This window comes from Typopeltis vanoorti, chromosome 10, assembly GCF_054136105.1.
Source record: "Typopeltis vanoorti isolate ZY-2024b chromosome 10, IOZ_Tvanoo_1.0, whole genome shotgun sequence".
Lineage (NCBI taxonomy): Eukaryota > Metazoa > Arthropoda > Arachnida > Uropygi > Thelyphonidae > Typopeltis > Typopeltis vanoorti.
Genome location: NC_143558.1, coordinates 111,710,257 through 111,733,688, shown reverse-complemented (window position 1 = coordinate 111,733,688; position 23,432 = coordinate 111,710,257). Strand labels below are relative to the sequence as shown.

The 23,432-nt window shown below is 35.0% G+C and overlaps 1 protein-coding gene across 2 annotated transcripts in view; it reads right to left on the bottom strand.

The window, feature by feature from the left end:
• The window catches only part of Tango1 (transport and golgi organization 1), a 395,672-nt gene that overhangs the window by 210,710 nt on the left and 161,530 nt on the right, over window positions 1-23,432 (bottom strand). For both annotated transcript variants that reach the window (XM_090398800.1, XM_090398801.1), the window contains exons 8-9: window positions 20,255-20,343; window positions 5,514-5,591 (exon numbers count right to left, since the gene is read on the bottom strand). In XM_090398800.1, the coding sequence (XP_090254926.1) occupies window positions 5,514-5,591; window positions 20,255-20,343 (167 nt within the window). The remainder of the gene's footprint in view (window positions 1-5,513; window positions 5,592-20,254; window positions 20,344-23,432) is intronic.

The following is a 23,432-nucleotide window of genomic DNA, read 5'->3' as shown; positions in this document are numbered from 1 at the left end:
GTAAATGATCATAGTAGTATGCAAGTAAAAAAAAAAAGTATAGTAAATAGAAATAAACAGATATAAAGTTGTTCTGTTATTGAGTTGACACTGACTGCAAAAAAAGGTGACACTTAAAACTGAACCTTGTGGGAGTCCCTCCTTTTGGTTATACAGTCAGGAGAGAGTGCTTCCCATTTGGACTTGGAAGATTTGGTTAAATAAGTTCTTGATAAAAAGAAGGAGACTCACTCTAAGACTAAAATTACATAGCCCTTTCAGTATTCCAAATCTCCAAGCAGTGTTGTATGCTTTTTCCCACATCAAAGAAAACTGATACTAGATACTCGCATTTTAGGAAAGTATTTCTAACTGATGCCTCCAGAAGACTAGATGATCAGCAGTGGAATGATATTTTTGGAAGCCAGAATTTGTTCTGGGAAAAAAGTGGTTTCTTTCCAGAAACCACTTTCCATAATCTTGGACAAGTAGCTGGTAAGAGGAATTGGAGAGTAGATATTTGGGAATTATAGTTCCTTCCCTGGCTTAGGAAAGGCAATTATACTTGACTTTTGCCAGGTATCCGGAAATACAAGGGTGGTCTGAAAAGTTCTCGATCTCGAGCATAGATGGCAAGATTTTTTTCCTTTCCTAAGTTGGTACATCTGTAATAAGCATCCATGTGAAATTGCAAGTCATTCTATCGAGTAGTTTGTTTTATACAGCAGTCTGAAGCAAAAGTATTGTATGTATCCCTTGAAATGGATAAAATTGAGTATCGTGCGGTTATAAAATTCTTTGTAAAAGGTTTAATGCTAAAAAAATTCATTAGAAGTTCATAAGTTTATGGGCACTCTTCTCCTTTGTTTTCGACAATTAAGAAATGGGCTGCCGAGTTTAAACATGGCTGTACCAGCCTTGAAGATGATCCACGTGAAGGATGTCCTGGTGTTATGCTTTTTTGAACATCCTTCACGAGGATCATCATGCAAGATTTTCATGCAAGTGCATTTTTGATCTGCTGTGAGCAAGCATGGCACCCATCTTTTTCATTTGCAATTCTTCATGCAAAATATCCTGCACGTTCTTTTGAAATGCCCATAGTCAGTAATTTCACGCACTTTGACTCACCAGTGAACGATATGGTATTGGATGACCGTCGAGTCAAAGTGCGTGAAATTGCTGAGACTACTATAGGCATTTCAAAAGAACATGTAGGATATATTTTGCATGAAGAATTGCAAATGAAAAAGCTTTGCACAAGATGGGTGCCATGGTTGCTCACAGCAGATCAAAAACGCACTAGCATGAAAATCTCTGAACAGTGCTTGGAGCATTTTAACAAGAATAAAACTGATTTTGTGCATCAATTTATTACTAGAGATGAGACTTGGATTCACCATTACACGCCAGAATCCAAACAGCAGTCAAAACAGTGGACTGAAGGCGGTTGTTCAGCGCCAAAGATGACAAAGTTGGTTCTATCAGCAGGAAAGGTAACGGCATCGGTGTTTTGGGACGCTAAAAGCATTTTGTTTATTAATTGTCTTGAAAAGGGTAAAACAATAATCGGGGAATATTATTCCGATCTTTTAACCAGACTAAACCAAAAAATTCGTGAGAAAAGACCTGGTTTGCAGAAGAAAAAATCATCCTTCATCAGGACAATGCACCTGCCCACAAAGGTGTTTTGGCAATAGGAAAATTAAGGGATCTGCACTATGAATTGTTGGAACATCCATCCTGTTCCCCAGATTTGGCTCCCTCTGACTTCTATCTCTTCCCAAAACTAAAACTCTTCCTCGCTGGTTAGCGTTTTTCTTCGAATCTGATTGCAGCTGTAGAGGGGTATTTTGCAGATCTTACTGAGAACCACTACAGGGATGGGATAATGGTGCTGGAGCATCGCTGGAATAAATGTGTTAGTCTAAGGGAGATTATGTTGAAAACTAAAAATCATTTTGAAATTATAAATTCTTTTTTCATTGTTAGGCTGAGAGTTTTTCAGACCACACTCGTATGCTCTCACAGAAAATTATGTAGTAAAGATACAATGTTGATCCATGATGGTGACAGGTGTTTTACCATCTCATAATGGACACTGTGCCAATCTTATAGAATCCTTTTAATAACTTATAAATTTCCATCATGTACCCTCTCTCCTCCACCTGTGAACTGGACTCTGCAATCATACACCTTCAATCTATTCTCATAGGGAGCATTCCACAGAATTGTCACCAGCTTTGGTCACTTTTCTCTCCACCACCACCTTATCTCTAAGAAACCGAGTCTGTGCTCTTCTTGGTCTATCAAGAGATCTTTCCTCTAATTTTCCCTCCAGTATTTCCAGAGGTATTTTCTCTGCTGATCCTCTTAACTGTGTCCTGCCACCTTGCACTTTCTCTTTATAAGGTCTTCCATGAGTGCTCTTTTGGTTCTCATTAACTTCAATACGTCTTCATCACATATTTTCTCCTTTCAAGTAGTCAAGATGTGGCTGAACCATATCCTTATAAAGTGGGATTATCCATCTTTACTTGTCAATGTATTCTTCAGCATCCAAGTAATCCTTTCAACTTTTTTGCAAACTTTTGAAACATGTCCTCTGAACTTCAAATCTCTATCTGCTATCACTCCAGATCCTTAAAATTAATTCTTGCTCACCCCCCCCCCCCTCCCTTCACCTAGGTGGGCTTGGCTCAAACTACCAACTTTTCAGTTAACAGCTGAACATGCTAGCCAAATACACCAGGCAGGGTGTCATAGCAGATGATACACAAAATATAAATGGCAGGTGTGAGCAATAGTATAGTAAGGACATCTGTCACTCTCAGGTCTCTTCTTCTTTAGTAGCTTCTCCAATTTGAGGTTAGCAATCATGGTGTGCCAGAGTGTCTGTTCCTCTGCCATTCTTTTTATCTCATAATAGCACTTGTTACCCATCCATTTCTTTATATCATCAATCCAAGAAATTCTTGGTCTACCAAGAGATCTTTCCTCTAAATTTTCCCTCCAGTATTTCCAGAAGTGTTTTCCCTGTTAATCCTCTTAATGTGTGTGTGTTCTGCCATCTTGCACTTTCTCTCTTTATAAGGTCTTCCACAAATGCTCTTTTGGTTCTCATTAACTTCAATACCTCTTCATTAGTTATTTTCTCCTTTCAAGACATTTTCAGTGCTCTCCTATAGCACCTCATCTCAAAGGCCTGTAATTTTCAGATTGCATTTTATATATGTCCACATCTCACATCCATAATTCAACATGGACCATCTATAGGATTTTATTATTCTTATTTCAGTCTGTTTATTTATTACAGAGATCATTAGTAATTTATTATTCTGAATGCTTCTTTTGCATTAGCTATATATTTATTTTATTTTCATAACTATTATTCCATTTTTTATAAGCATTACACCTAAGTAATTATAAGCCTTTACATTTTGAATGAATCTCATTGATACTCTTAAATTTGTGCTTTGTTACTGTTTTTACTTATTACCTTTGATTTCAGCTGTATTTAACTAGGCCATGTTTCTGACTCTTTTTGATTAGTATTTCAACCATATTTTGTAAATGTGTTTCATTTTGCTATGATAACAGAAACAAGAAATTTCTAAGTGACAAAAATGACAAATGTTTGGGAAATAGGTGCAACCATTTTATTCTTATGAGTCCTGAGATAAACCGCTCAAAGGATTACTTGGATTTTGAAGAATATATTGACAAGTAAAGATAGAAAGGTTATCCTTCTCTATCTTTACTTGTCATATATAAGGCTATGTTTAGGCTACATCTTGACAGTAAGCTTTATAAGGCTATGTTTAGGCTACATCTTGACATAGTAAGCCAGGAAAAGTTAATAGAAATATTAAGATGTTCAAATTGATACAAAAGATTTCAAAATAATAATAGAATTATACTAGAATCAAAAAACCAATTATAAATAAAATTAATAATGAAAGAATAGATATCACACAATAGATATTATTGTTAATTCTATTGCCATTTATTTTTATTCCCATTTCAATTTACTCATATTCTTTCATTATCATTTAACCGTATATACTGAAAAGTATAGGGGGAATATTATACATCCTTGTCTCACTCCTCATTTTATATCTATTATTTCATTATTAATTTCATTTATAAAGAATAAAATGGTTGCACTTAATTCCCAAATCATATGGCATTTTTGTCACTTACAAATTACTTGTTTCTATTATTGTAGTGAGTTTATGCAACCAGGTAATTTGCACCTGTTTTTTGCTGCTGAGAAAAATGGCTTCCTGGATATATACATAGGACTATAGAGGTAGTAATAATGAAATTAAAATATGTCATATTTTTGAATCTTAAGTGTAAGAATGTGGCATTTTGCTTATTAATCTTCTTCTTCTTGTAGCCCTTTTATAAACATTTATGGTTATAGGCCTCCCCCATTTGTCTCCAACTTTGGGAAGCATTCAACTTCTCTGTTGAATGCTTCCCAATGCCAACATTCTCCATCTTCAACAGGTCATCCTTCCATCTTTTCTCTGGTTGTCCAAGCATTCATATGTCTTGGATCCATATGGATGCAAAAAATGGGCGATTGTTTTTGTCCATGTATCGCTGTTCATCTAAGCAATATGCCCTGCTCATTTCCATTTTAATTTTAAGATATCTTCCCCTACATCCAACACTTTTGCTTCTTTTCTTATATCTTCATTCCTTATTTTGTCTTTCAGTTTGATGTTTGGCATGGCTTTCTCCATTCTGCACTCAGTTTTCCTAATTTTGTCTAGTATTTGTTAAATTATTGGCCATCTCTCTGATCCATATGTCATAATCAGAATGATACATTGGCTGAAAATGTTTAGCTCTATTTTCTGGTTACAATTTACTGCAAAGGAATTTTTTCAGTTTGCCAAAAGCCATACAAGCCTAGCTGAATTCTCCTTTTTATTTCTTCATAAAAGTTTCTTTTTTTCCTAAGGTAAAGGTTCTGCCAAGGTATACATATTCTTGTACTTTCTTTATTTTGTACTTGTTTATTAATATTTGGAATAAATGAAAATGAACAAAGGATAGACAATTTTCAAGACAAATGTCATAATTCAGAATTTTATTTAATGCCCAATTGATGACTTCAAAGCAAGTAGTTTTGCCATGTGCCATTTGCATTGAAAAGTGTCTTGGGTTCTTTAAATTCCATCTGTAACGTTAGTTAATTAAGGCCCCCCCCCACCAAAAAAAAAAAAAAAAAAACACACTTCAAGGTCAGAAACTCTAGCATTTTAGATATAGACAATAAAGACATGTCTTCGTGTGCTCATTGTGAGGTTTGCATACAGACAAACCTGGCAATGAACATATGAAGTTCACAAACTCAGCAGAATGTATGAAATGGTAAGACAATGTCAAGTAAGTTGCTATATACTCAAACAGTGCTTCATATGCAGTCTCACAAGCAATTTATACAAGAAAGAAAATTAAAAATTGATTACATATTAATAAGTAAAATCTACTCAAAAAGCAATTAAAAGAGTACTTACACTAATTTTGGCAAAGTTATCTTCAAGACATTTGATATCATGCTGTTTTTCCTTTAAGTTTTTTTCAAGAGCAGTGATCTGTTTTGTGTGAGAATATGGAAAAAATTTAGTATATTAGCTTTCAGTGTATTATGAGAACTTTCCAGAAAGTTAGAACTAATATCTTCTTGTCTATGCTCTTAATGATAACACAACTGCTAATATATGCATGAACTTAATAAATGTTTTAAAGGATAAACAAATTAATGAAGCGTAGGATTTTTTCTAAAATCTAATAAAGCTATTATATTAATAGCTTTGCTTTTTTGAATATGTAAAATATTAGTTTCTTCTTTTTTCTTTCTTTTCCTTTTTTTTTTTTTTTTTTGAAAATCATACTTTATCATTATTCTTTAAAAATCTCTTTAAAAATGAATGTCTAATGACTTTCTTATAAAATAATAAATTTAACAAGTCAAAAACTAAGCATATGCATGCTCAGAAATAAAATATTTGTTTCACTTATGATTTTTTCCATTATATAAATATTTGCATAAACATACAGAAGGCAGTTATAGGGAAGCTATCTAGAAAAATACCTCTATTAAAACTGTTCAGATAAAGGGCTTGAAATTTCTTGATTCTATTTAGTATAATTTATTTACTGCCTCCTCATAAAACGAAACTGACTTTACATCGTTTCCTTCAGGCAACACAACTAGAAGAAATGCCAAATCTTCCCAAAATTTCAAATGAATTTTGAGAAAAGAGAAACGGAAAACTTACATTATGTAAAAAAGGAGTCATGTTTTCAGCTGCCTTGCAAAATCATTCTACCCTGTGATTTGGCAACCATGTAGAATGGTTTCTCCTATGCCATTAATGTGTTTCTAAAAATCATTGTTATGGTATTTAGCGATAAAAATAACAGGGTTTCTAGGGAAAACAGGATTAGAGGCAGAACACTCAAAACCTTATAAGTAAAACACAAACACACGCGTTTAAATTTCTTTATTATAAATAAGTACAGATTTCTTTTATTTTTGCAGTAGATTCTTATAACCAGGACACTTACTCATGTTTGCATTGCAGTATTAAACACTTTCATCAAGAAAAGTACTTGAGAGAACATCATGGTACACACTCATAGGGCAATGCATGTGGATATACTAGGGTCAGAGAGAGATAGAGAGAGAGAGTGATGTGTGTGTGTGTGTGTGTTCCCCCATGGGTCACTTTACTATGTTCAGTTGGGTGGCATTTTTTGCATTCATCTTGTATTACTCAGTAGTGCAAAGCATAATCCCATCATGAAAAACTGCACACAAACTAAACAATTTTGTATTTTGGTGATTTTATTCCTATCTTGATTTATCACATATGAACAAATTTGCACATTTACAAAAGCATGTTATAACAGAACAGATTGTAGTTCTTGAGCTAGAGAAAAACTAAAGCTAAATTATATTTTGAGTTTAGCTTTTTAAGCAGGAAATTAAACTATGCATAACTGTGAAGTGGATCTGGAGGGTTTTGTGAGGTGTGCCTTATTCCACACCAAATCTATCGATTTTTCATGGTTTGATTTTTTGAATAGGATGAACATGGAATATAAAAGTACTCAGTGCATTACTAAGCCACATAGGTGAAATATTTCTTCACTTGAAGAACTGAAAACTATAGCAGTTCTCCTTACACAGCACTAGTTGGACTTACTCCATGCAATAATGATAGAATAGTGACAGTAACATTATTCACTGCTGATGTAGAAAATTTTCTACAGCACTACTATTCAGGCTAGTTAAGTATGCTAATGAGTAGTTGGTTGCCAATAACAATTTTAAACACAGACTCTCAAAAAGAAGAAATGCCAAGTCTCACTAATTCCCAGTAATGTAATTCTGAAAACAGTGCTCACATTGAATGTTAAAATAAATTTAGAAAAATTAAACTGTGACTTGGCTCTACATAAGAACCTAGTTTTGGCTACTTCAATTCTCCAGTTTAGCATAATGAAGATATTACACTAGTCAATGAAATTCATCTACTAATGACAACTACTGAGGTTTGACTTTTCTTCTGATGTGAGTGTGGATGCTATACATTAATCCCTGGCAATATTGGCTCATTTCCAGATAGTTTCCTCAAGTGTGATGGTTTAATGCCTGTTCAATGGAGGATATATCAGGGACTATTTACAGGCCTACAAACATGAAGGTATAAGCAGTGGCAGGTGTATGGTGAACTTTGCTTCAGTGAAGTTCAGCATACTAGCACCAGCATTTTTGATCACCTGAACTTCAGTTATTCTCTAAGGTTTTATGATTTCAATATTTAGCCTACTTAAGTCTGCAAATTATGGATTCTATCCCAGCTATATGAAGATGAATACCTATAGTTCACTACAGATTTGGATGGGTTACAGGCAGTGGTGGTGGGCTATGGAAATTTTAACAAAGAGCTCGCACTGTCGAGAAAAAAAAAAAAGAGAGGCTAATTTAGCCCTTGTAATGCTTATAATGCCACTTTGTAGAACTTCTGACAGATATGATAATTCCTGTAAGATATCAATCATTAATGCTAGATCTTTTAAAAGTTGCAAATTGAGAAGTCGGTTAAAAAGTCCTCATATTAATCATTTGATGCAAAATGCTTGCATAAAGATGGGTAATTTCTCCACACAGCAAGAGCCGTTCGTAAATGGCAAGCTGCCCACCATGGTCCAAACACACAGCCGATCTTTAACATTTCGATACCAAGGTCTTTTGCAATCCTGTTTAATTCTCGTTGATTTTTTGGTGATCGATGATAAAAGCATATAATTTATCCATAAATATTTCAAAATGATTTATTTCTTTAATGTTTTTTTTATCGAATCGTCTAATGCAAATTGTAAACGATGAGCTACGCAATGCCAAATCACAATGTTAGAAAATCTTTGTAGAAGCTTGATTGCAACACCTGATGTTTCCTAACATTATACTAGCTTCATCAGAACAAAATGCAATGAGATGATTTTTTAAATAGTTATCAAAAAATCCATATGAATTTAAAGTAGCAATTATAGTACTTGCATACAATCTGCAGGTGGTATTTTCTAGTTCTACAAGATTATTAAACAAGAAGAACAAGCGGCTTGCAAATTTGAGAAAAATTTAACAAAGGGCTCATGCGAGCCCCTTTACAGGTATTATCCATATATTATTTTTATTCTGAATTTATTTTATTGGGGGGGGGGGTGAACATTTTTACTTCTTGTACTTCATGATGCATCAACTTCCATCCCACTATAACAAGACAATGCTGCATCCAAAAAGCATGAAAAATATCTAGGAACCTTGCTTTGGCATCCAGTGCCAAATTTTATGTGGTAAGAATGTCGTGAAGCTTTGCAGCTTCATGGCATTCTCTGATTAAGTCTGATGCACTACCAAATTATCATCCATGGTGAGTGTGATGGATAGCTGGCCTACTGAGAAAACAGGTGATACCAAACCTGAACATGTTCCCATGCCAAGATGTCAACTGTACATGTTTCTGCCTATTGGCAGAAAGTTTCAGTTGGTGCAGTATCTGTAATGTGCATGTGCACAACTAGAGGTTTGTGACTATATACATGACCAACTATCCTCCCATTTTATAACTATTAGTGTGTGTATGTAGGAAAACCTATATGCAAATGTTCTCTTCACCCATTCAATTCTCCCCGATACCCTCACTACAACTACCATGTTTCTACATGCAACACACTGTTGCTTTTTTTTTTTTTGAACCATCCTCACATATATCCTATACATGGTACTCAAGTACTATAAGTTGATCAATCTCATGTATGGACCCAACATAAAAAAAAAAATATTATATGTATAATGATAACTATTTCCATCACAAATTAGTTTTCTTCTAAACAATTATCAACCTTAAACTTCAATTTAACTTATTGCTAAATACTAATTTGAAATGGACACATAACCTCCTTAAAAAAATCCTTAGTTCAGAAAATAATAGCAGTTAATTACACTCCCTCCCTTTCCCCATCCATGATACACATCAGTTTCTGCTTTATGTTTTTTTCTAAAGATGTACTTTTGATTAAGATTTTACTCAGAGTTATTGGAATTAATAACTAGACTATTTAAGGCAATGAGGATGTATATTATATATAATGTCAGTTGCATGTCAAGTAAACACTTCATTTCAGTATCCAATGGCTACTCTGTCTGTTCTGTAATAAGAAAAAAGCCTGTCTCTGCTAGTGTCAGGGACTGAGTAACTAACTTCAGCTGAACAAAAAAAAAAAAATAAATAAAATAAAATAAAATAAAAAAATATATTTTTTTAAAGAATAAATTTTAAATGACTTTAAACCAAGATAAAATATTAAATTTAATGATACAACTAGCCTTTTACAGCCTTCTTCAGGTATCCACTAAAGGTAGAACACAGTAATAAAAATTGAAGATACAAAAAACTGAGAAATTACAGGCAAAAAATGCAATACATAAATTTTTAGGTTCACCATTCCATCAAACCATCATTATGTATTGCATTTTTTGCCTGTAATTTCTCAGTTTTTTGAATCTTCAATTTTTATTACTGTGTTCTACCTTTAGTGGATACCTGAAGAAGGCTGTAAAAGGCTGAAACTAGTTGTATCATTATCATTAAATTTAATATTTTATCTCAGTTTAAAGTCATTTAAAATTTATTTTTTAAAATGTATCATTACAACCAAGTAGAAGCTCAGGAATACATATATATATAATTTTGATATGACTTGAAGTGTTCTTGAAAACTTCTATAGGCAGAATGTCAGAACTGCCAGCAACTCTGCTCAAGGCACATTAAAACATAAGCAGCAAATTATAATCATCCAATTATCTAATTAGGAAGTCTGAATGATGAACAAATTTAAAATCATTCTCTTTGATCACATTTCTCAAAAAAATGCAACCTACAATAATTTCAAAACAACTACTACATAAGTTTCTTTCTACCCTTTAATCCAACCACAGTACTAAATTCAATACATATTTTATGAACTTTCAAATGTATGACTGCTATTAAAAAAAGAAGTGTTATTAATAATGCAACATAAAGTGTTCACTTAATTACTAGGAAAAAACTGCTACCTTCACAGTACTTCAATCTTGCAATGAGTCTGAGGAATATTTGCCAGTTTTAATTAGTTGTGTTCTACTCTGAAAGAAGAGAATCCAGATAAATAATTATAGAAGAACAGAATGAAGAGAAAAAAATACTGACTTCAATACAATAAAACCAATTTCTTAATACTAAGAGTATAACAACTAAATCAAATGAAACAAAGTAAATAAATGATCACAGACAACCATAAAAAGGAGCATTTTGTAATAACAGCATTCCTGTATGGCAACAATACTCAACACAACTGAAGCTAGAGTCATTTTTGGTATCTGAATTATGGTACTAAAACCTGAAACCAAATGGCTCAAATTTTTCATAGAGATCCTAAACATACATTTTATGAAATTCCATCAAACCAGAGATGAATTATCATTTCAAACAACTTGCCTAAAATGTCCAAGTATAGCAGAGTGAACAATTCTCTCATTATATATTCTCAGAAGTGAAAATTACTATGATACAAAATACGCACATAGCTGTTTATACAATACATTATGAAAATTCAGAGATGAACTTTACTTTCAACTATCAATATTTCTTTAATTTCTATTAAAGAAATATAAATATTTCTTAAAATTCTGCAGGTGCAGTGTTGTTTAACTTGCGGATTACTGGTAGTGGAGTTGGATTGGTTTGGATAGCAACATACAATTAATTGCTGATGATGCACAGTAAGGAAGGGCAGTAAGCATTTCTGATAAAGAATCTTTGAAAGCTAATCTATACATGCTGGTTATGTGACAATGCATCTGCACACAGAATTGCAAGCAGATAATCATATTAATATCATTTGCTATATATGGTCAATGAAGCTAGAAATGATGGGATATGGTAGACGAGTAATTAAAGTTTAGAGGCCCATACCTACTAAGGCATTAAATTCATCATAACAGATAACGTCAAAAAGAACACTTGTAGGAATAAAGGCATTTCTGTTAAGACCACGTTATGACTACTCTACTCAGATATGCTCATATGGATTTGGGGAGATGTGGAAACAATTGATAAGATCAAAGTAACCAAGATAACTAGCCTATGGAATTATGCATATGAGAAGAACAGACTAAAGAAATGTGGTATTTGCAGTTTCAGTAATAGAATAAAGAGGAAAATAAGATGGAAATATATAAGTTAGTAAGAGGATCTTACAGTATTAACATGATATAAATAAGGTTTCACATCTCATGGAAAATGGGAAAAAAACTTTAGGTCATCACTGGAAACAAAGTATGCAGTTTGGAAGCATGTGAGGTTCAGGTTCTTTTCAAAGCACATGAAAACTGTTTGGAACAAACAGCTAATGAACATTCTAAGTGCATCTTCAATGTGCTTTTAAAGAAGGATAAGACAGTTATTTAAGCACTGTGTAACCTGAAAGGGGGGGCTTTCTCAATGATTACCTGGAGGGCCACTATAATTAATAATAATCAAGATTCTTATACACTGGCAGAATAAACCTCAAAATACAAGGACCTTATCATAGCCATCTGCAGAAACAAACAAAACCAAGTAGAAAGGTAGCTAAGATAAGCAGAGATATGCAGCTGCCTGAATGCATACACACATAAATAATACATCATATCAAACTGCTAACAGGTCAAGCATGATATAAGCTATAACTCTGGCACCTTGGTCTATAGAGTAAGGTGGAAAACTGAGGTGGCAAAAAAAAACTATATTTGAACTTTAGAGCATGAGGTTTCTGCTTATCTATTCATTCACTGCTACTGCAGTGAATGAATAGAATTCTGCTTTTATGAAGTGGCCAAATAAGATCATCCCATAAATTTTATTCTTAGGTTCAAACAATGTTTTTTCAACCTCACGATATCAATACTCACTCTAATTATATCATCAAAAAACAATTCTCACAGAAACAAATGTTATGTCTTCAATTTTGTCTGTTAAAAAAAAAAAATCACAGTCTACTTTTTTTTTTATGTTGGGCCCATATACAGGAGGTTGGCTGGTCAACCTATAGTTGGTCCAGCCGTATATGGGTTGCCAAAGGAGAAATTTGTTTACATTTGATTTGAACGGCTGTATGTTGTATTCCTTGGGAAATATGTCTGAGGGAAGACTGTTCCACAGTACTGCAGTAGCAGGGATGAATGAGGAGGAAAAGAAACTTGTTCTGTGGGTTTCGAGGTGTACTGTGAAAGGATGCTGAGTGGCAGTTGTACATGTTCCAATGGGCTCAGTACTGAGTGGAGGAATTATTGATGCTATTTCAGATGAACATTTGCCATGGAAATATTTATAGAATACACAAATTGTAGAGACCAAACGTCTGTGTGATAGTAAAGGGAATGAGTTGGTAAAAGATGGGTCATTAATAAGTTTAATTGCTCTCCTCTGTATTGAGTCAAGCATTTTGAGGGAGCTTTTAGGAGAGCAGTATTCGATATCTGGACGGATTTGTGATTTGTATAAGGTTAACAGCTGTTTAGAGGTGAAGTAACATCTTGAGAGAAAGAGAAATCCTAGTTTTTTGGAAGCTGAGGATGCAATGGTTGTAATGTGTTTATGCCAGGAGAGGCCTGATGTCAGAGTAATTCCAAGGAGAGAAATCTCATCTTGTCTGGAAATTTGAGTGTTATCAAAAATAATACTGAGGAAAATGGTTCTTTTTTTTGAGAAATAAGACAGAACTGGGTTTTTACTAGCATTGAAGTTGGCAAAGTTATCTGAGCTCCATTGGAGGATGGCTTGGAGATGTCAGAATTGAGGGCAGTGGTGGTTGATGTTCTGAAGTGAGTTGTGTGGAGTAAGGTTTGTCAAATGAAAGATAGGGGTGCAATGTGCTGTCATCTGCAAAACTGTGTATTGGGTTAGAGGTCAACGGAAGTAGGTCATTGATATATAGGAAGAGGGTCGGTGAGAGAACTGAACCTTGTGGGACCCCAGCATTAGTTGGATGGTGAGATGATAGGGAGCTGTCTACCATCGCACATAGTGTGCATCCAGACAGGAAGCTGGCAATCCATCTGCAGAAGTCCTGAGTCAGTCCAAATGATGGGAGTTTGCTTATTAAGCCTTTGTGCCAGACTCGGTGAAAGGCTCTGGAGATATCAAATGCAACTACTTGGGATTAACCAAATTTCTCCATAGCATTTGTCCAGTGATGGGTGATGTATGAGAGTAGATCTCCTGTTGAATGGCTTTGACAGAATCCGTACTGGTGGTCGTTTAATAACCAGGTACCTTCAAGGTAGATTAGGAGTTGAGAGTTGATGATTTTCTCCATTACTTTAGATAGGACTGAAGTAAGTGAGATAGGGCGGTAGTTAGATGGCAATTATTTGTAACCCTTTTTAGGAATGGGTTGAATATAGGCCAGTTTCCAGGTTTTGGGATATATACCAGTGGAGTAAGAGAGTGTGTACAGGTGACATAGGATAGGAGTCAGTTCCAATGCACAGATCTTCAGGATAATTGGAGGAATGCTGTCAGGGCCAGGAGACTTTTTTTGTGTCTAATTTAGACAACAGGTTTGTGATGTCTTTTTGGCAAAAGGATACAGGGGGCATTGTATGTTGGGCAGTTGGAATGACTGGAGGACATTTGCCATTGTCAGTAATGTGTGCATTGGAGACAAAGTGTGATGCCAGGAGATTAGCTTTTTCTATGGGTATGTTGCTATTGAGCCATCTATGTATAATAGAGGTGGGAATAGTGTAGGGCAAAAGTTATGGCCAATTGCCTTGGCAAGAGACCAAAAGGCATGGCTGCCGTTTGGACAGGCTGCAAGCTTCCTGCTTTTGGTCCGTTCAAATTCTGTTTTGGAAGTATTGTTAATTTTCTTTCATTTGTTTCAGGCTTCAGTATAGGCATTAAATGAAGATGGAGTTCTTGATTTGGGCCAGTTGTGGTATGCCTGATTTTTCATTTGTACAGCCTTGGCACATTTTTTGGAGAACAGTTTAGTTAGGGGACGGTAGGACTAAGTAGTGTGGGAAATATATGTTTTCATGCCAGTGAGGATCACTTTGGTGATGCGTTCAGTGCATATGTTTGGACTGGAAGACCGGAAATAACAGTTTAACCATGGGAATGAAGCATAGTAGTCTCGGAGACTGTCCCATTTGGCACTATTATAATGCCAAACTACTCTTGTGTGGGAGTGACTGTGTAAGCGTTGTTGCTTGGGGGAGGAGATGAGCCACTAAGTAGTGTTCAGAATTGCCCAGGGGGCTCACTACATTCACTGCATATTTGGAGGAGTCATTAGTAAGGAAGAGATCTAGGGTATTTGGGGAGTGGTGTTTGGGTTATCTGGTATTCTGGTCGGTTTTTGAACAATTTGTGTGAGGTCATTAGTGACTGCAAATGTTTCAGCATCTCTGCCTGCAGGATCTGTATAACTGGAAGGGAAAGCCAACTGGTGTTATGGACATTGAAATCACCCAGGAGAATAATTTCGCTGTTAGGAGAGTGGGACTGGAGAAAATCAACTTTTAAGGAGAGGAAATGAAAGATCTCAGAGTGATTGGTAGTATTAGGAGAGCAATACAGACAGCAGATGAATTGGACTGAGTGGGAGAGGGATATCTTCAGCCAAAGAAGGTTGAAATCAGGCAATTCTAAGTTAGTTGTTCTCTAGCAGGGTATGTCAGAGCGGATCTATGCTTATCATTTTTGAAATTTGAATAAAGAATATCATGAGTGCTTTCATCAAAATCATTACTTCTTTTTACTTTTTCACTTTTACATTCTTCCTGCATTGAAAACAGATATAAAAAAAAAAAAAAAGATCCAAATCTTAACTTGTAAAAGGCCACAGAAAGAAATGTATCTCAGGAAATGCAATGAATTCTGATCTCTTTCGAATTCCAATCTGCAGCAGTATCATTGTAATAGTATCTCAAGATAGATTAATACCTTATAATATCTCACTGCATTGGCAATCTAAGAAAAACAAATCACCTTTTACAATAGCAAACATATTTAATTTTAAGTCTATTAAAACATGAGCAATGGCTCATGTTTTAATGCCAAGTCAGAGTCAGGAGTTATAAAAGTACCTGCAGAAAATATATAAAGCAGTATTAAAGTAGTCCAACCATGCAATAGTCCAACCATGGGAATGTCGAATAGAAGTTGCAGAGGCTGTCCCACTTGGCACTGTTATTATGCCAAACTACTCTTGCATGGGAGTGTCTGTGTAAGCGTTGTTGCATGGGGGAGGAGATGAGCACTAGACTGTGGTCAGAATTATCCATGGGGCTTACTACTGTCATTGTGTATTTGGAGGGGTTATTGGTAAGGGAGATCTAGGGTGTTTTGGGAGCGGTTCGGGTTATCTGGTATTCTGGTTGGAAAGAAAAGCTTGCCAACAGCAATCAGTACTCTGTATTCCCAGGTGGTCACCCTCCAAAGTACCAGGCTCAACGCTGCTTAACTTCGATGATTGGAATAAAACTAGTCCTTTCTGTGAGAGATGGCCATTGACAAAGTGACATCAAAATGAACCATTATGTCTGAATTTTTAAGAATGTGATTTTTAATCAGTGATTTGAAATGGATAGACTATTTTTATAAATTAGAGGAGGTACTAGTAAGGGGTAGAGACACTTAGCTAACTGTTGAGCAACTTTATAAATAGGACTAACTATGCTTCCAACTATGGGATGTAAGGGAATATTAGAGTTGTGGATTTTAGGTATCCTGTAAATAAGGGGTGGTTGAACATGAACATGTTTTTTTTTTAAAAGATAATTTATTTGGGCCAAGTCACTTTTTTTCAATGATTTACGAACTTTTTTCCTTTGAGAAGTAGTGGGTTCTCTATCTATGATTTGTAAGTATAACTGTCATCTAAGAGATCCTACTTTATTTATTATTTTTTTTTTTTTTTGTAATCCTCCTGATTCAAGATAACTGTAGCATTACTCTTATGAGCTTTAGTAATCAGAACATTTTTATTCTTATATAACCTTTTTAACATAGCCAGTTTATACTGTTTATCACTTTTACGTGGTTTAGATTTGTCTGGGATGCTTGCTATGTATAAACGAACATAACAAGCATCCTAAACAAATCTAAACCATCTATTGGAGGAAGAAGATTACAGATGTACCATTCTATGTTCATCATAATTTCTGGAACTTATGTTTAACAGCAAAGTTATTACCTTAACTCAGAGTATACCTACCTTCTTCTGTAAACACCTGCGACAATAAATTCATAACTACTATCTTGACAAAGTTGCAGTTGGAGTGTACTATGTCAACAATGTTGCAGGATTTCAAATTTCTTTAGGTGCCTGCTTTTAACTTTTGTGAATTCGTTTTTTGTCAAAACTTCATAGATGTGATATAGGATGGTCCAGAGTTCAGGATTTAAAACATAAAATAGTTTTTCATATAGAGCTGTTATAGTGCTGTTTAACTTGGTAAACTCCATACGAGTAGTAGCAATTTGTTTACATAGTTGGTTCTAAGCTTGTCTAACCTGTCTATAAATATGATGTGCTTAGCCAATGATACTTTTCCTTGAATTTGAGAAAAGCAGGAATTGTATCGCTTTCATGGCATCGTGTGAGGAAGGCTAACCCATTTAGCTGTCTAGCCAATTTCAGTTTCAACTTACCAAAATTACTTACCACAAGAGGGATTAAATGTATACAGAGAATTTTTGGTTGTTTCAATTTATGGCCAAATCAAATCAACCAAGGATAGAGACCAAAATACTGTGTCTGTTAAATGTATGAATTCTTCTGACCAGCTTGCCTGTTTTGTAGGATTAAATAAATCTGAGTTAAAAAAACCTCCTTTCCAGGAGGCAAAATCCCATGAGAATAGCTAATGCACCTTCAACTAAAAACCCCTTGTAAAGATTCTTTGCATCCTAAATGGAATTTGAATCCTGTTCTTTCCAACCAAAGGGCACTGTCAATACTGATTAAGCTACAGAGAGAGAGAGAGAGAGAGAAGATAATGTTAAATCCAGAATTAATTTCTTTCGCATTTATACCTCACATGTGAAAAACTTTGTGGATAAATTTATGGGTTGAGAAATAAACAATAAATATGATTATATTTATTACTTTATTCCACCAAGTGATGTACACATACTGGCCACTGAATTAGAAACTTATTTAATATTGTGTTGGACCTCCCTTGAATTACAGCACATAATGTAGTTTGCCATAGATTCCACAAGGTGTTGGATTGCATCCATGTCTACAACATACTTCCTGGCTCAGATTTGATGGAAGATGACTTTGCTCCTGGATCTGTTTCTGTAACATGTCAATGGGGTTCAAATCCAGGCTTTGTGGTAGCCAGGGAAGATCCTGTCATGCTTGGTGAACTACTGCTGAACAATTTTTGCATTGCCATCCATGAAACAATTGTTACCTGCTGGATAAAAAGTCAACATTGCCGAATGGACTTGATTGGCAACAATGTTTAGATATTCCTTGGAGGACACCTGACCTTCCAGCAATATCTGGGGACTTGTTTCATACAAAGAGAACACACACCATGACACCACCTCCAGAACCTTAAATTATGTTTACAAGGCAAGCTGGGTTCAATGCTTCATGGGGCTCCCATCAAACTCTCTGCCTACAACATATGTACATTTTCCAGTCTTCCAGTGTCCAGTCACAGTATTCCTGATATCACTGTACACAACTTTCCAGTTCTTTGCAGAAATCAGTAGTTTCTATATATGCATGCATCTGACAATACTGATCCTCTTCAATTCCCTGTACATAGTTCAGTGAGATATGGGTTGGGAACAACCTTAATTAAATGCCTCGGTCAATTGCTGCACACAGAAAGTTTGTCCATACAAGTCTTCTCAGATGAATGATATCATTCTTGACAGACTGTCTTAAGACCACAGTTGCAACTCAGAAAAGATGTGGATTATTTTTCCACTGATTAAACACCCAAGATTCTCACCTTTTGAGAAACCAGCAAGCTGTTTTCAAAATTGTGGCTCCAAGATGAGTACCCACAGTAAGTCCTTTATCGAACTCCAAAAGATGCTTTGTTTTTCCCAAATTGTGATCAACACTACTGATGATTAGTGACCAAGTATTTTGTATATACACTACGTAAGTAATGTTTACATACATCGGGATAAAGGTTTCTAAATTCAGTGGCCAGTATGTGTATTACATTTATGGTTTTATAACTTATTCAATACTGGAGTAGTGTTTTAGCTGTATTACAAGTTGATCAACCCCCCCCCCCACCAGCCACAGTAATCTGGTCACATGATTACAGGGTAAAAACTACAATCTGACAGCAATAGCACTCATATCAAAGACAAGGGATTGATCTGAATGCAATATACTAATAGTACCAAAATGAACTGTTTATACAATTAAATGTATATAACATTAGAGTATTAAAACATCTGTAATGTTTTTTTTTGTTGTTGTTACATCTTCAGAGATGACAAAAAGGCAGTGCTAAAATGTATATTTTTAGTCACATTGATATCAAAAATATGACAAGATTGTGAAATCAAGAGAATAGGTGATAGATAAATTTCACTGCCTGGTGTAGCACTACCATGCTCACTGGAAACCTGAAATTTCTTTGAAAAAGATGTTAGTCTCTAGAGTAGGATTATCTAACCCTTAGCCAGAACACATACCCATATGCACCTTTTATCAGCAAGATTCACCAAAAGACTTTACAAAACAGAATGGAAAGGATAACTAGCTCTATACATACTAACAAATAGGTAAATAATCATCTGTTTGTCCACAATGTGCACTTTCAATATTCACTCAGAGGTTAATGATTAAATATCTCAGTCATACCTTCAATTTTTATTATTTTTTTTTCACATTTGACATCCATAGACACCATATGGTCACTCCTGTACTTCACATGGTTTTGGGAGTGAAGTCTTCTGCTAGAATAAGTGATAGGGTCGCAGATTCCCCTTCCACACAATGTTTGTAGGACAATCACAAACATCTATGCCCATGGCAGGATTTGAACCTGCAGCCTCTTGGCTGGAGAGAGGACACGCTAACTAACCACTCGGCCAACCAGGCCAGGCCAGGTCAGGTCAGGTCATACCTTCAAATTACTTTGAAATCACTTCTTTATATACATATTTAAGCCAGACAATGACAATTTTGTAACGGTCTATCAATTTCTCTTGACAACATTATTTTAACTTGTGTATTAATAATATTGAGATGGGCTTAACAAGAGATATACAACTGTTTGCAGATGATGCAAAATTGGGGAGAGTGATTAGGAATCAAGCAGATGTTGTGGCCTTACAGGACTTGAATCAGTTTAATGTTGCCAAGTGCAAGGTACTAAAATTTTGTAGGCAACAAAATGCAGGGCATACACTTGTAGGGGAAATTCTGGAGGAGGTTGATGGGAGAAATGGTGGTAGACAAGAATCTACTTGATGTGTAGAAATAAAGAGGTTAGGGTTCTATTATATAAAGCCTTACTCAGACCTCAGATGGATTATTGTGCACCAATTTGGTCCCATGATTATAGGTTTGTTGTGATACATCCCAATTCAATTTTTCTTTCTTATACATAACGATATCATTGACACACTATACCCTGCTAAATATCTAATTAATAAGCTTCCCATATTACCTTTTCCTTATATGCATCTGACTCTTCTTTTAATATATCTCTTTCTGTAATAGAAATGAAAAATCGTTGCTCAAGAGAACTCAGCTGACCTGGAATAAAAGGACACTCTTATTAAACACTATTAATTAAATACTAGATAATTTAAATTAAATTTCAATATCAATGGGCTTTTTTTTTTTTTTTTTTTTTTTTTTTTTTTTTTTTTTTAACAGCAGGCCTATAATAACTATATATTAGTGTTCTGCTATGTTTTATTCTGGTGTTTTCAGAACTAATGACATTTGACATTTCAGAACTGATGACAAGCTATTATAACAAATATACATGAATTAAGAGCAATTTAACACATTTTCTTGTCTTGTAACAATATTTAAAATACACTATGATAACAGCTACAAATGATGTATTAAATATCAGAAACACGAGTCTTATACTAATGCTAGAAGTATTCAGAATGAGTGTGTGGAGATTTTGTAACTGGTTAGTTCAACTTGTCAAAAATCATATCCAATAGTGAGGCTTGTTTGATGGAGAATGATATAGTCAGGGACAGATTGCAAAGGGTATAGTATTTTCATGCTGGCATGTGTAGAATGAACAGAAAATAAACCCAAATTATGTATTTCAGCAAGGTGCATTCCAGGTATGCAGAAAATTGAGACTTTTTTCATACAGTAAAGGTAATGCTGGGTCACTGGGCTGTCACAGTGCATCCTTGGTGGTGGATGAGGGGGGGGGGGGTTTGGTGGCACTACTTTGTAGACCTCCTGGCTAGGTCCAAGGGACAAGCTAATCAACGACAGCTGTGGTCCTCCATTCATATTGGGGTTTGGATGGTTCTGGCAGCCCATTCCATAAAAACTGCCACTATCTAAAGCATCATATCTCAACAGAAGAGAAATAAAGCCTGGGTGGTCTCAACATGCCTGGAATGGTGGTATTAGGATGATGTGGCAGGCCCGCAGCATTATCAGTTAGTAACTGCTACAAAGAAGCTCAATGCAAAAATTGCTTGAAGAATGCTACTTGGAATGTGAGCGGTTTGAATAAACCTGGGAAATTGGCTAATGTGATGAGAGAAATGGAGAGAGACTGAATATTGTTATACTGAGAATAAGTGAAACATTTTGGAAGTGTTCATTGGACTTTGAGTCAAAACTTTCAAATGATAAGACATATAAAGTATATTCTTCAGGTGGAGAAATATCAAGGAGAAGTGTACAAAATCACTTAAGTAATTAAAAAATCAGATAGAGTAATAGCAATGATAGTGAATACCAAGCAAAGAGATATGCTCTTACTGAACAGAATGAAGAAGTAGATGCTGATAATATGTATAATGAAATAGAGTGGTGCATAAAGGTAGCTGGAGCCAAGAAAAACCAAGTTATTTGTGTTATGGGTGACTGGAAAGCAAAAGTTGGACCAGAGAGAGAACATCTACATATGTGGGATCATTTGGACTTGGAATTCGGAATGAGAGGGGACAAAAATTAGTTGACTTCTGCAACAAACACAGTCTCATCATAACTAACACTTATTTTGAACAAAAACCAACAGCAAGATACACCTGGGAAAGTCCAGATGGAAGGCATAAAAATCAGTTTGACTATAATGTTACTTCAATGGAGTATGCAATTCAAAGGTCATGCCAAGTGCTGACTGTGAATCTGACTATAGACCAGTCCTAATGATCCCGAAAGCAACAAAAATTAAAAGGAAACAAATTCATAAGTGGGATTTACAGATGGTACAAAATGCAACAGTAAAGTCAAAATTTAATGAAAATGTTTCAGAACTACTGGCCACACAGAAAATAAAAATCAGAAGTGTAGTATGGAACAATACTACAAACAGCTGTCATAATTTCTGCTAAGAACCACATTAGTAAACATGAAAAAAGAAAGAAAGCAAAAACAATGGATAACTCAAGAAGTAACTGACCTTATTGATGAAAGAAGAACATGGAAAAGAAGAATCGATAAATAACCAATGCGTCGAGATAGAAGTGTTACAAAAAAAAGGACAAAACCAGAGAAGCATTGCTGAAAGTGAAAAAACTTAATGGAAAAGTAAAATGAATACGATCTAAAAACATCAAGGACAAAGAGGGAAATATAATCATTGATAATGAAAAGATAAATGAGAGATGGACGGAATAATTATCAAGCCTCTATGATGATGATGAGAACATGAGCGACGATTTACGAGACCTTAGGTTATGTGCAGCAACAAATACCACCCTACCTATAGGAAATGAGATACAACACATAATCAAGAATCTTCTTAATAATAAATCCCCTGGTGTGATAAAATCCTTGAAGAACTGCTGAAAGAATTGACTGATTACAATAACACCTACTTAGTGGACACCATTCAGCACATCTATAAAACAATAGAATTACCTGAATCCTTTACATCACTCTACATACCAATTCCAAAGAAAACTAATGCCCAAAATTGTGAGGATTATAGAACTGTGAGCCTAATCTCTCATGCATCTAAAATCATTTTAACCACTGTTAACAAAGAAATTGAAAGAGCCTTAACTGGTGAACTAAGTGAACAACAGAAAGGCTTCAGAAGTGGAATGGGAACCATTAATGCTATCCTGGAACTAAAAATATTACTGGAAAGATCACTCGAAAGGAAAAAAAAAAATATATATATATATATACCGTATTTGCTGGCGTATAAGATGCACTTTTTTTCTTTGAAAATAGGTCTGAAAAACAGGGTGCATCTTATACACCGATACTCAGTTTTTTATTATTTTCATTTCTGGAAATTTTCTCTGTTCCGAGTTATGTGATTTCTTTATTGCTTCCTTGCGGTGTGTGAGAGCATTCCAGTTACGTAGAGCGGTGTTTCTCAAACTTCAGACATCCGTGTTCATATGATTGGTGCGTATTAACAAAAGATCGTGCTGCTAAATGACAAAGACAAGCCAACAGTTGAGTTGAAATGCTAATTCTCTTCAACCGAATTCCTTATATAATATTAAAACACATTCACTATATATTTCTTCGTTTTAACATGTTCATTCAAACAAAACCGTATGTTGCACCGGCAGCATATGGTTTTGCTTGAGTCATACAGCATTTTCTGTGAGAGGGGGACATGCCATTCATTAGTTAGTACCGTTTTTATCCCAGTTGTCTCTAATTGCACTGTTTGG